The 12824-nt window shown below is 53.9% G+C and overlaps 1 protein-coding gene across 2 annotated transcripts in view; it reads right to left on the bottom strand.

The window, feature by feature from the left end:
* Positions 1–370: 370 nt before the first annotated feature.
* Hspg2 (heparan sulfate proteoglycan 2) overlaps positions 371–12824 on the bottom strand; it is a 97135-nt gene continuing 84681 nt past the window's right edge. For both annotated transcript variants that reach the window (XM_055610927.1, XM_055610928.1), the window contains 22 exons: positions 12313–12410; positions 11598–11864; positions 10239–10348; positions 9918–10065; positions 9721–9837; positions 8776–8887; positions 7688–7832; positions 7504–7603; positions 7241–7350; positions 7035–7143; positions 6323–6421; positions 5822–6043; positions 5340–5584; positions 4880–5051; positions 4651–4773; positions 4501–4557; positions 2759–2834; positions 2589–2667; positions 2368–2435; positions 2127–2210; positions 1591–1694; positions 371–1468 (listed from right to left, as the gene is read on the bottom strand). In XM_055610927.1, the coding sequence (XP_055466902.1) occupies positions 1296–1468; positions 1591–1694; positions 2127–2210; positions 2368–2435; positions 2589–2667; positions 2759–2834; positions 4501–4557; positions 4651–4773; positions 4880–5051; positions 5340–5584; positions 5822–6043; positions 6323–6421; positions 7035–7143; positions 7241–7350; positions 7504–7603; positions 7688–7832; positions 8776–8887; positions 9721–9837; positions 9918–10065; positions 10239–10348; positions 11598–11864; positions 12313–12410 (2818 nt within the window). In that variant the 3' untranslated portion in view covers positions 371–1295. The remainder of the gene's footprint in view (positions 1469–1590; positions 1695–2126; positions 2211–2367; positions 2436–2588; positions 2668–2758; positions 2835–4500; positions 4558–4650; positions 4774–4879; positions 5052–5339; positions 5585–5821; positions 6044–6322; positions 6422–7034; positions 7144–7240; positions 7351–7503; positions 7604–7687; positions 7833–8775; positions 8888–9720; positions 9838–9917; positions 10066–10238; positions 10349–11597; positions 11865–12312; positions 12411–12824) is intronic.

Below are 12824 nucleotides of genomic sequence, written 5' to 3'. Positions count from 1 at the left end.
CAGTCAAGAGGATTGGAAGGAAGGGATCCCAGATTGCCGAGAGCCACGTCTGTGGGCGAAGCTGTAGCCAGAGATATTGACACAGCTGATGGATTTATTGTCATTCAATAAAATCTGATTTGTGGAAAGGCAATCTGCCCATCTGCTTCTGAGGCACGGTACTCCTGACCGTGAGACTAGGTCCTGTGGGTAGGGGTGGGCACTGTGCTGGGTGGGGAAGGGCACCTAGGGTAGGAGCTGGGGCCTTCCCTGGTCAGAACACTCAGTTGTGTCTTACTTCACTTTCAGATCTCAAAAACACTACCTTGTCCAGCCCTTCAGCCTGCCCAGCCCTGAGTGAACCCTTTGTCAAAGAGACAGGAGACCTCTGGCGGGGATAGCACCGTTTATTAAGAAAAAAAAAATCAGATAAAGACCACAGGGGGTTCCCTCTAGGACCAGCCACAGTCTGGCCTGCCTACCCCTCAGCTGGGTCCTCAGGCTCCCAGACAGGCAGGGTCCTCTCCTTCCCAAACTGAGGTCTCAGTAGCCCCCACCAAGGCACTGGTCTTCCTGATTCCTGTTCCCCCACGCCCTGGGCCTTCACCTCCAGAAGAGTGGGGGGTGTGGCCTGGTGCGGTGGAACCGCGTCCCTGGGCTCTGCCTAGCAGATCTGGGGAAGAGTTGGTCTCCCTTGCAGCTCCTAAGGGCAGGGCCCTGGGCTGTGTATGTGTGTTGATGGGGAGGGGGGGATGCAGGTGAGGAGGGCTGGGTGGGAGGGGAGGTTGCCAGGGACATGAGGCCTCTGGCTAGGTGGGTGTGGAGGAGGCTGGGATGTATGCGGCTGGTGGGGGACTGAGCTGCCTTTGGCTCCCAGCACAGTGGCTCAGACCACTGCGACACCCCTCGTTGGGTTTGGCCGTGAGGTACCAGGTGGTAAAGTGAGGTTGGCACCCACAGCAATGAGGACTGTCCACGGACTGCTGAAATGGGCAGCCCAGCTCAACTGTGAACCGAGGAGAGGAGTGGGAACAATTCTGAGCCCTACCAGTCATGACGCCTGATTCCCAAGTCCCAGTAGCCTTTGAAGGAGGAAACCCCTCTCGGTCCCCTTGTCCTGCCCACCAGCCTTGGGGCTCTGCCCACGCATGTGTGGGAGCTGGCGCACCCACCCTCCAGTCCAGCCCAGGGTGGTAGCAGCAAAGCGTGGCATTGCCTCAGTCTCTTACAAAAAAGTCATAATAATATTAATAATAATATACTTGACATTGTCAGGCTGGGGGCTGCCCAGGAGTCCATGGGAGGCAGGCGGGTGCCTATGAGGGGCAGGCACGTGTGTTGGCGCCTGCCTGGGCACGATGCTGCAGGTCCAGGGGCTGTGGGGGTGGGCCTCCAGGCCGGGCCGAGTGCAGCACCAAGTTCTTGATGCAGCCTGTGATCCCAGAAGAGAACTTGCCCCTCGTCAGTGTGGCTACATCTGGGGCACCACCTGTGGAAGACGAGTGTGACAGTGGCGGAACCAGAGGGGCAAGGAAGCCAGGCTGCAGCCCTGAAGGCCGCCATTCCCCCCACTGTCCGCCTGACACCCTGCTGGGAACGCCGGGAACTCACCAATGTATACCATATCCTTGGTGTTGACGGCCACATTAGGACCTGGGGACCGGCCGCTGAGCAGCTCCTCGCCGTCTACTTGGATGGAGCCTCTCCGGCCCTCTCTGCGGTATGACAGGGGCAGGTCCCTTGCCCTGAATTCCCATCCTCCACAAATGTCCTCCCCTTGTCATCGAGACTTCCGATAGGCAAATCTGCTCCCTGCTTTCTCTCAGTTCCTACTCTCCTACAGCCACCTTCTGAGGCCCGTCCTCAGGTTTCCCCTCTTCAAGAAGCCAAGGTTGGGCTCAAGCTCAGGACCTTCTTGCCTCCACCTCCCAAGTTCTGGGGTCCCAGGTGTGTACCACCACCCTCCATCCTGTACGGCCAGGCGCTCTGCTTGCAGGCAAGGGGTCCTTCCCGTGTCACTTTCTCATTCCGTCTCTCAGATCTCGAAGCCTCCTCCTCCTCGCCCCGACCCCAGGGTGAGGGGCTATGTGCTCCTGATCCATGCCCACCTCTGGGCCCTTCCCCTAATGCCCGGCTGGACCTCTTACCGCAGCGCTGTCACCCGATGCCACTCGCCATCATTGATGGGGTCTTCGGAGACAAGCCGGGCCTCCCCGCTGCCCAGCTGGTAGCTGTAGTAGACAACAGAGTTCCACTAAGGTGTGAGTTCTGGGGTGGGCACAGGAGGTCCAAAGGTGCAGATGGTACCAGGGGTGTGTGGCTGGAGCACCAGCTTCCCATGGCAGAAGTCAGGGATGGGAGGAGGGCGGCAGAGGTGCTAGGACTCACCTGAAGACAAGATGGCCATCCTGTAGTCCGAGGCTGATGAAGTCCTTGCTGCGGCTGGTCTCTCTCACCTGACAAGAAAACATGGGGTGTCGAGGGTCCCACACTGGAGAGCAGAGACCCCGAAAGCTGCAGCCTCAACCTTCCTCTCTCTACATGGCCCTGAGGCCAGTTTCCAAACCCTAGAAATCCCAAAACCTCCTGGTGGATATCTGTCCACTCACCGTGCCCTGCCAGAGCAAGAGGCCATTGGCTGTGCTGGTCCGAACCTCAAATTCAATGGTCTCGGGTACTTCAGGCAGGCTGGGGAAGGGAAGCAGGAAGCAATGGGGGGGGGGGTTTTAACTCCTGTTAACCCTGCTGGGCCCAGATAGTCAACTAATACCCATCTTACCTTCTAGAGAAGATGTTCCCAGGGAGGCCTAGGAAGCCATTGTCATGGAAGTAGGCGCCATATTGCCCAGGGGCATCTGTGGGAGAGTGGGAGACAGTTGAGTGTGCGTCTCTCTGCCCATCTTATGTTTACATCTAACTGTTCTTGTGTTTGTGCCTATGATGTGTGCGTGAGCGTGAGCATGATCATGCCACAGTGTGTATGTGGAGACCGGATGACAATCCTTAGGGGTCACCTCTCTCCTTCCACTGTGGGTTCCAGGGGTCAAACTCGGGTCATCAGGCTTGTATGGGGAGCACTTTTACCTGCTAAGTCATCTCGTCCTCCCAAAGTTTTACTTAAAGGGATGTGTGTGTGTTGTAGGGGAGCTTTCTTCCTTCTCCCTCTCTTCTTCCTGTCCCCCAACATGTATTTAATTTTCTGTAAATGACTGTTTGGCCTCCATGTAGGTTTGTGTACCACATGTGTGCCCAGTGCCCACAGAAGTCAGAAAGAGGGCATGAGATAGCCCGGAACTTGAGTTACAGGCTAGTTACCATGTGAGAGCTGGGAACTGAACCTCCATCCTCTGAAGGAGTAACAGGTGCCTTAAACACTCAGCCGTCTTTCATTTTTTGTTTTGTGGACTGGAAGGATGGCTCAGTAGAAGAGAATTCGGTGTTCTTCCAGAGAACCTGGTCTCAATTCCCAGCACCCACACGGCTTTACAGCTGTCTGTAAGTCCAGTTCTGGGGGTGTGATGGAGGCACTGGGCATTGACATGGCACAGACATGCATGTGAGCAAAATGCCCATACACGTAATATAAGAATTCAAATTAATATATAAATTCTTATAGATATAAATTCTTATATTATTATCTTATTATATATATGAATATATATATTGGTTTTTTATTTATATATATATTGGATATATATATATATATATTGGTTTTTGATTTTTTGAGCCAAGATTTCTTTGTGTAGCCCTGGCTATCCTGGAACTTGCTCTGTAGACCAGGCTGGCCTCGAACTCACATGTGCTGGATCTTTGTGTGTATTTTTATATATGTTTATGTGTATATGTCTTTGTGTGTCTGTCTGTCTGTCTCTGTGTGTATGTGTCTGTCTGTGTGTGTGTGTCTGTGTCTCTCTGAGTGTGTGTATGTGTGTATTTCTTTCTCTATACTATGTGTCTGTGTGTATGTCTGTTTCTGTATGTGTGTGTTTCTCTTTCTTTCTTTCTCTCTTTCTCACTCTCTGTGTGTATGTATGTGTATACACGTGTGCACATCAGTGCTTGTGGAGGTGATCAGAGATTGTCAGATCCCCTAGATCTGGAGTGACAGGCAGTTGTGAGCCGATTGATGTGGGGAATGGGAACTGGACTCAGGTCTCTGTAGGAGCCCCGAGCGCTCCTAACTCTGGACTCAGCTCTCCTGTAAATGTTTACTTTTGAGTATGTGGCAATCCAGAGAATGAGAGTCCTGCGTCGTTCAAGCTGGCACATAGTAGATGCTTGACTGAAGGAAACTCATGTCAGAGTGGCTCAAAGGCCTTGCCCGAGGCCATCTTGCCAATAAGTTGTTTATGGCTCTGTCCCTCTTTGTTCCTGTCTATCTATGTGAGCTCCTCCATGGCCTAGTTTTACTTGAGGACCCAAACTGAGGTCTAACTAACTGGAGGAAATGGGGCTGAGCGACTAAGGCCGAGGAGAAGATGAGAGCGCCCGTTTGCCTAGCTGGCCATAGGGAGCACATACCATTGCCTCCACTTCCTTCAAGGTGCCAGTCCGACTCCACTGCACCATACTCAGCGCCTGTGGGGAAGGTGGGATCTAGTTGGTGGACACAGATACCCAGGAAATGTGTTTGGCCCCAGAGGAAGGTGAAGAACAATTGATAACAAGTACCTCGTTGGCAGCGTGGACCAGAGAAGCCAGGGAGACAGAGGCAGTGGGCACCTCGGCAGGTGCCACCGTTCAGACACGGCTCTTGGAGCTGGCAAGGGTTCTCCTCATGCTCACAAAGGTCTCCTGTGGGCCAAGGTAGAAATGGGTGGGTGGGCAGGGGCTAGAGTTACCCTCTGACCCTTGGGCTCCTGATCCCATGCCCTGCTGTGTCCTGGGCTGGCTCTGATACCTTTGAAGCCATCTTGACAAAGACACTGGAACTCATATTCGCCCGCGGGCATGCAGGTGGCACCATTCTGGCAGGGCTGGCGCTCGCACGGGGAGCTGTCGTAGCACTGCCCCACACCCTGGCTCCCCAGGAAGCTGTAGGTGAGGTCCAACCGCTTGCCATTCACAGACACCTGTGGGTACAGGGGCACCAAGGGGCTCAAGGGCTGTGGAAGCATGGTGTGCCAGCAGTGGGCATGTGCTAGAGAGTATCTGGGAGGTCGAGCAGGGGCATGAAAGTGGCATGGGACCCTGGGGGTGGAAGGGAGTCCTTGAAGCTGAGCACTATGCAGCCAGTTCTCAGCTGTAAAGTGGCTACCGTTATCTCCATTTTGAAGAAACTGGCTCAGCAGAAAATGTGTAATCCCAAGGTCCCAGGAGTGGCAGGTGGTCCCACTGTCCCTCTGGGGGATGCTCCTCACCTCACCCACACAACCACGGAAGTGAGCACTCATATTGGTGGCTGGGGACAGCTGTACTGAGGGTTCCACACCACCCAGGTAGAGCAGCGTGTGCAGGTTGAGGCCCTGGCTCTTTCCCGGTGAGGAGCGCAGCACGGGGCGCCCTCCATCCACCCGCAGGCTGCCATCCTTGTTGAGGCGCTCGGCGGACACGCGGTGCCAGCGTCCCAGGGTAAGTGGCTCATGGCTCCGCAGAACAGCCAGACCTGAGAAGACCATAGGCAGCACTGGGTAATGGAGGGCTCTCTAACACTCCATCGCTCCAGGATGTGATTAATGGGACAGTCCTCGTAGCTTTGAGTAATCACTGATGAGGACTTTGTAGTTAGGGGTGGTCTTAAAGTCACAGACGTACCTCCTCTTGCCTCCTGGCCACGATGACCCAAGGATAGTGCAGAGGTTGTCACCCAGAGGCTCGCCTACACGTGGTACCCAATGCTTACCTGACCCTAACTCATAGCGGAATTCCAGGTGGCCGCCAATCATCGCTAGGGACACGAAGTCTTCCACAGGCTCGCTCTTGCCCCCGCTGAACAGCAAGATGCCATCGGGTTCCAGTGGCTTGAACTCCACATCCAGGCGTAGCTCATGGTGTGTATTGGTGAGTGCCGGCAGTACCAGGTAGGAGCCAATGCCAGACATCGATGGGGTGGTCACAGTCACACCTGTGGCAGCCATGGCTTAGCCAGGAGCAGTGGGGATAGCAGAGTCCTCCCCAGCACCCTTCCGGAGTCTCAGGGCCAGCCCCACCCATCAGGTTGAGGCTCCTCAGGAAGACAGAAGTCCTCTTGGGGAGCCCCAGGTAAGGGACTCAGGCCAGACAGGAGTGTGGCCAGTTGATTTTGATATCTTCTTGCTCAGGATTCATTTTATTACTCACAGGGCTTGCTATAGCCTCATTGTGCCTTGTGCACCTGTCCCCGGCCGTTAAAGGGAACACTCACCTTCTTCACACCTCATCCCTGAGCGGCCCAGGTGGCAGCGACAGGTGTAGCCTCGACCATCTGGCCGGTTCACACAGGTGGCGTCGGGTCCACAGGCCTCTGGAGGCACAGTGAAGAGGCACGGAGGTAACTCACCAGAAGTGAGTCTCAAGCCTAAACTCTGCCTCTCACCCGCTGCGGACCTTGGCTCTTAGGGCCAAGCCAGCCAGAGAGGACTGTCCAGGGCTGAGGTCCAAAGTGGGGACATAATGGGAAGACAGAAGCTCCAGAAGAGGACCCTAGGGACAGCTGTGTGACACACACATGAGTGACTGTGCCTGTGTTTGCTCTTAGACAGTCTAGCTTTGTAGCCCTGGCTAGCTTGGGACTCACTAAGTGCTCAGTCTGGCTTTGAACTGGTCCATGATCCTCCTGTCTGTGCCTCCTGAGTGCTGGCATTATAGGCAAGTGCTACCACCCAGCATGGTTTTTGTTTTGTTTAGATTTGGTTTTGTTTACTTTTTTGAAACAATGTCTCAGGCAGTCCAGGCTGGCCCCAAACTCATTATGAATCTGATGACCTTGAGCTTCTGACCCTCCTGCTTTCACTTCCCAGGTGCTGGGACTGTAGACATGCACCAGTTCGCCTAGTTTATGGGGTGCTGGTCACCATCATGGGAGGGGTCTTAGGTTCTTGAAGAGGAGGAATGGAGAACAGGGGTGGGGTGCTCACCCGGGTGGCAGTGCAGGGCTTGTGAATGCTCGCAGCGGCTGCCGGTGAAGCCAGCAGGGCAGACACACGTGTAGCTGCTGCTCTCAGAATCATGGCACTGGCCCCCATTCTGCAAAGAAGCCCCAGACATCAAGCCAAGGAGACCACAGCCCTTCCCCTCCCCTGTCCTCCAGGGCCAAGCCAGGGGGTGGTAGAGGAAGAGTCACCTGGCAGGGTCGGTCCTGGCAAGTAGGGCAGTGGGAGATGCCATGGGTTGTGAGGTTGAGGTCGTGGAAGACAATCTCCTCGCCTTGGATGCGCAGCTCACGTACACAGCCTGGCGTCGGGGGTGGCAGGATTGGGAGAGGCAGGATGAGCATAGGAGGAGATGGGGAGCTGACCAGCTGCATCTATAGTGTCCCTCTAGCTCCTGGGGCTCTAAACCAGCCAGGGATGTCCAGCTGGGGAGGTGGGCAGAAGGAAGGCTCACCTACAAAGCCGCTGCTCAGCCCAGCCTTGGGGATGGCACTGTAGTCAGGATAGCCACCCAGATACAGCTCCTCATTCAGGTCTAAGCCTTGGAACTTGCCCTGCGGAGGTGCATAAGTCAGGTCCAGGTATTTGGGGTCGGTACAGGCTGGGAGCTGGGAATGAGGGGCAGGGCCGGGTCTCACCTGGGAGGTCCCATTGACAGGAGCCAAATTGCCCACGATCAGAGATCCCTGAGTGAGGCTTCGTAGCAGAGTCACGGTGTGGAACTGGCCTAGGGCCAGCGGTGTGGGGTGGCGGATAGTGGCCATGCCAGAGCCTGCATCAAAGCTGCTCCATGGGATGGGGCAGGGGCAAAGAGAGTGTTTGTAAGCATGGCTTCAGACAGGCCCAGGCTGGGCAAAAGGGTCCAGAAGAAGGATGTCATCACTCTTTGCAGTCCAGGGTCTGTGTCTTTGCTTTCTTTCTCCCCATCACCCAACCCCGGTTGTCCCCAACTCTTCCAAAAACTTTCTTCCTCACTGCCTTTCCCTTTGGGCATGTCCAGAGAGGCTCTAAGGACTGGGAGAATTTTATCTCTGCTCAGAGGCCCTGCAGCCTAGCACCTGGCTTCACTGCATTTGCCTCTGAGATGACCTTGCTTTTCTTGGTTATGGCTTGACTTTCCCAGCTAGAGTGGACATGCACAACTTGATCTGTTCTGTTCATACCTGTAACAGCGCCTGGAGCATGGCAAGAGCCAAGCGAGTAATTATTGGATTTGTGAATGATAGGTGGGAGGATAAATGAATAAATGAATGAGTAGATGGATATGTGAATGGATGGATAGATGAGTAGATGGACAGGTGATATGAATGAATGGATGAGGATGAATGAATGAGTGGGTGGATAAATGGGACAGATGGATGGATGGATGGATGGATGGATGGATGGTTGAATGATGGATAAATGGATGGGCAGATGGACAGGTGGATGAATGGGTTGAATGATGGATGAAAGAAATAGAGAGATGGATGAATGAATGGACAAATGGATGGATGGATGAACAAGTCATGGCCTACAGTAGTCCTAAGTTTTTTGAAGCTCTCTCCCCTGACTGCCTAGGATATGGTGCCTACTCCAGTCAACTGAGTAGCCTCAGGGTAACAGCTGCAACTCCTTTCTCCAGAATCACCATAGGGTAACTCAGCCTAATGCAGAATATAGCCAACCAAAACCCCGTGTCCAGACCCCAGCCCACGCCTCCCCGAAGGCAGGGAGGTAGAGATCTCACCGGAACTCGGGCCTTCCGCCCACAAGGCCAAAGGAGATGAAATCAGGCTGCCTGTTGGCCAGGTTGGTGGGACTCCCTGGGGTTCGCTTCTGCCCATTGTACAACAGCATCCCTGGAGGGCACAACAGTGTGAGCAAAGCAGTGTGGGTAGCGCCCCGTCACCCCTGCCTCTGGCCACCAGCCCTCTGTCACTCTCACTTAAGCTCTTGGGCCAGTTTTCAACCTTAATACAGTTTCATGCTGTGGTGACCCCCAACCATAAAATTATTTTCATTGCTATTTCATAACTGTACTTTTGCTACTGTTATGAACTGTGATGTAAATATCTGATATGCAGATGGTCTTAGGTGACCCCCTGTGAAAGGGTTGTTCAACCTTCAGAGGGGTTATGACCCCACAAGTGGAGAACTGCTCTCTTGAGCCTTTCCACTCTGTGATCCCTTGTTCTGGCACATGGCCAGGGACTTTATAGTCATCGGCTCAGTGCCCTGAGGGAAAGAGCCTTGCTAAGAGCTCCAAGATAGGACCTGACTTTGGGGCATGCATCCTTGGGGTGTGCCTGAAGGAGGAGAGGGAGACAGAAACTCACCTGAGTAGAGAAGGAGGCCTGAACAGTGAAAGTAAGAGACCAGCGAGATGAGAGGATGAGGGTGAAGGAGGGAGAGGAAGAGAGGGAGAGAGGAGATAGATCCATCAGATAAAAAGAACGAGTAGGACAGGAAGTTGGGCCAGGAGGGCTGGGCATCTGGCCACCATGCAGCAGGACCAGGTGGAGGCCAGAATGTTACAGAAGAGGAATGGAAAAACAAGGAGGCAAGAGAAACCCAGGGGACTCTGGACAGGACAGGGGGTTCTGTCAGGATTCATACTGTGATGACAGAGCCAAGAGCTAGGTCCCCACCCCACCCCAGGTCAGTCTCCAGGATCCATGAGGTGGCTGCTCACCATCTGCAGAGTCAGGCCGGAAGGTGATCTTGATCTCAAACTTCCTGTAAGCATCTTTGATGGTGGGGAGTGGCAGGAAGGAGTAGGGTGTCTGGGTGAAGTAGGGTACCACTCGCTCTGCAGAGAGAACACTGTCAGAGAGACCCCTGGGGGGGGGTGTTGATGTGTGTTGCCAATCAGGGCTGGAGTTGTCCTACCTGGCACCTGCAGATAAGCAAAGGCTTTGACCTTGCCCTGCCGGTTGGTGGCAGTACACACGTAGGTGCCAGCATCCTCGGGGCGGACTGATGGCAGCATCAGCATGTTGTTCTCCAGGCGGCTGTCAGGGGGCAGGTCACCATCCACCTACAAACATCGGTACTGAAAGTGAAAGCCTGGCCTTGGCTCAGGCCCCTACCTCTGCCCCAGGCCCCTCTTCAAATTGAGCATTCACTCTTGGCCAGGTCCTGTGGCACTGAGCTGGCTCAGAACTCGTCCTGGCCTGGAGGAACACGGGCTGGCATTTGCCCAGCATTTACCTTGCTCCAGGTGATGGCAGGGGTTGGGTAGCCTGAGGCCATGCATGGGAAGACAGCTGCAGAGCCAGCGGGCACTCGGATCTCTGGGGGAGTTGAAATCTGGGGCAAGGCTGAGGGGACAGACAGAGGCCATCTTTGTGATGACATCCACCAACTTTATGCTACATTATGCTTGTCTAGTATTCATTTTACTCCGGGAGAGAGGCACTGTGCCCACTGCAGGAATGAGGGGACTATGGCTGTTCACTCCTGGCTGGAGAGAGGGGACCAGGCAGTGTTGCAGCTTTGACCCAGGCTGGCTCACATCGCTTCCTGCCTGAGCACACCTCTGTACAGCTGGGACCCGAGAAGGGGGTGCTGGAGCAGTGTAAGTGAGTAGGATGAAGTAAGCCTCAGAGCTTGGAGTAAACGGAACTGCCTTAAAGAAAACGGGTTTGTGTCTACTGTGTGCCGAGGATGTTTCACTTCCCACGATGCTTTATTGACTCATTTTAAAATTAAATGTCTTTGTTTTTGTCTTTATGCTTGTGTGTGTGTCCACATACCAGGGCATGTGTGTAGAGGTCAGAGGATAACTTGGTATAGTCGGCTCTCTCCTTCCGCCATGTGGGTCCTGGAGCTTGGCAGCAGACGCCTTTTCCTTTTAAGTCTCACATAGCCCAGGCTGGTCTCTACTGTCTATGTAGCATAGGCTGGTCTTAAATTTATGGTTCCTCTTGCCTTCACCTTGGAGGTGCTGGATTATAGGTATGTGTCTATGTATTTATTTATTTTGAGATGGTGTCTTATTATGTAGCCCAGGCTGGCCTCAAACTCAAGATCTTTCTTCCTCAGTCTCCTGTATCTTGGAATGGCAAGTGTGCACCACACCCGTTGGCTTCAAATTGTCTGTCTCTGTAAAGTCTACCATCAGACTCAGGCGTGGGTCTCCTCCATCTGAGTAAGGGTGACTTTTCTCCCTTCTCCTTTTTTTTGGACACAGGGTCTCACCATGTACCCCCAGCTGGCCTGGAACTCAATCTGTAGACCAGAATGGCCTCAAACTCACAGAGATTGGCCACCTCTGACTCCGGAGCCAGCGAGCCCAGGAGTCTACCTGTCTCTGCCTCCCCAGGGTGCTGGGATTAAAGGCATGCACCACCACACCAGGCCAACTTCTTCTTCCTGATGGCCCTTGGCATGCAGCCTACTCAGACAAGCACTCCCATTCATTCATTTGCTGGGAAAGCCGTCCCTTGACTACAGACACGAGGAGATCCCCAGGAGAGCCTAGAAGGAGTGACGCAGCAAGATACAGCTGGCAGCACTTCAAGGTCCTGTCCCTCCCCAGGCCCTTCCATAGTTCTTAGTGACCTCTACCTTGGACCAGCAGCAGCACGTGGGACTGGGTAGTTCCAGCAGCATTGGTGGCTGCACAGCGGTACTGTCCTGCGTCAGCCAGCTCCACGTGGGCAATCCTGATGACGCTGCCGCTTTGCACGATGCCAGACCGTAGGCGCCCTCCAACCTTGCTCCACGTTACCTGAGGCTTAGGGTCACCCAGTGCCAAGCACTCAAACTCCACAGAGTGGCCGACTACCACAGAGTGCACAGAGGTGCGGACATTGATGAGCACTGAGGGCAAGGCTGGGGGAGAGGCCGGTGGTGAGGTCAGGCTTTCGGGGAGGTCAAAGTTGGGGGAGGGGCAGGGTGATGAGCCAGGCCACGCGTGGAGGTCAGGTCTGAGAGAGGAATGGCTCAGAGCTCTAGGCACGCAGCCATCTCCTGACTTGCTTTTCATATGGTCACGTACACATCCAATTGCTAAGCTTTTGTTTATTCATGCTCTCAAGGAGCCACTAATTCAGTCTTTACTGCTCTGCTGAGCACCCACTCATACGACCACCCCCCTTTCCCCTTCCTTGCAATACTTGTCACTGCCATTACTCCATGAGAGGTGCAAGCAGGGAAAATAATTCTCTTTACCACGAACAGGTACAGGGCTTCCTGAGGAGCAGGGCCAGACTCCTGTACCGCCCCTTTCCTTTCTCATCTCTGGCCCTGCTCTTAGCAGAGGCCTGAGGCCACTTCCTACCTTGAACAATTAGCTGGGCACTGGCCTGGGCTTGTCCCCAAGGCCCATGGGCCTGACAAATATATGTCCCTTGGCAGCTCTGGTCTAAGTTCTGGATTCTGAGAAGAAGAGAGAAGGGTAATGTCAGAAGTGAAGCCAACAGAATATGTTTTGCAGCTGTGTCAGTTAAAACAGACCACGGGGCTGATGGGATGGCTCAGTGGGTAAAAGCGCTTGCCCCTAAGACAGATGTCCTGGGTCCTACATGGTGGAAAAGAAGAACTGACTCCTGCAAACTATTCTCTGATTTACACACACCACACATACACACATACACACAAACACACACACACACACACACACACACACACACACACACTGTACATGCAGACATGCACACACAAACAAACATAAGACAGACCAGCTTCAGGGCTAGCACTAGTGACCAGGAGGTAGGTAGGCAGGGTAGTGTACCACACCATCCTGTCTATCTATCTATCTATCTATCTATCTATCTATCTATCTATCTATCT

This window comes from Psammomys obesus, unplaced genomic scaffold, assembly GCF_907164565.1.
Source record: "Psammomys obesus unplaced genomic scaffold, mPsaObe1.curated_primary_1811, whole genome shotgun sequence".
Classification (NCBI taxonomy): Eukaryota; Metazoa; Chordata; class Mammalia; order Rodentia; family Muridae; genus Psammomys; species Psammomys obesus.
This window is presented reverse-complemented; position numbering and strand designations above follow the sequence as displayed.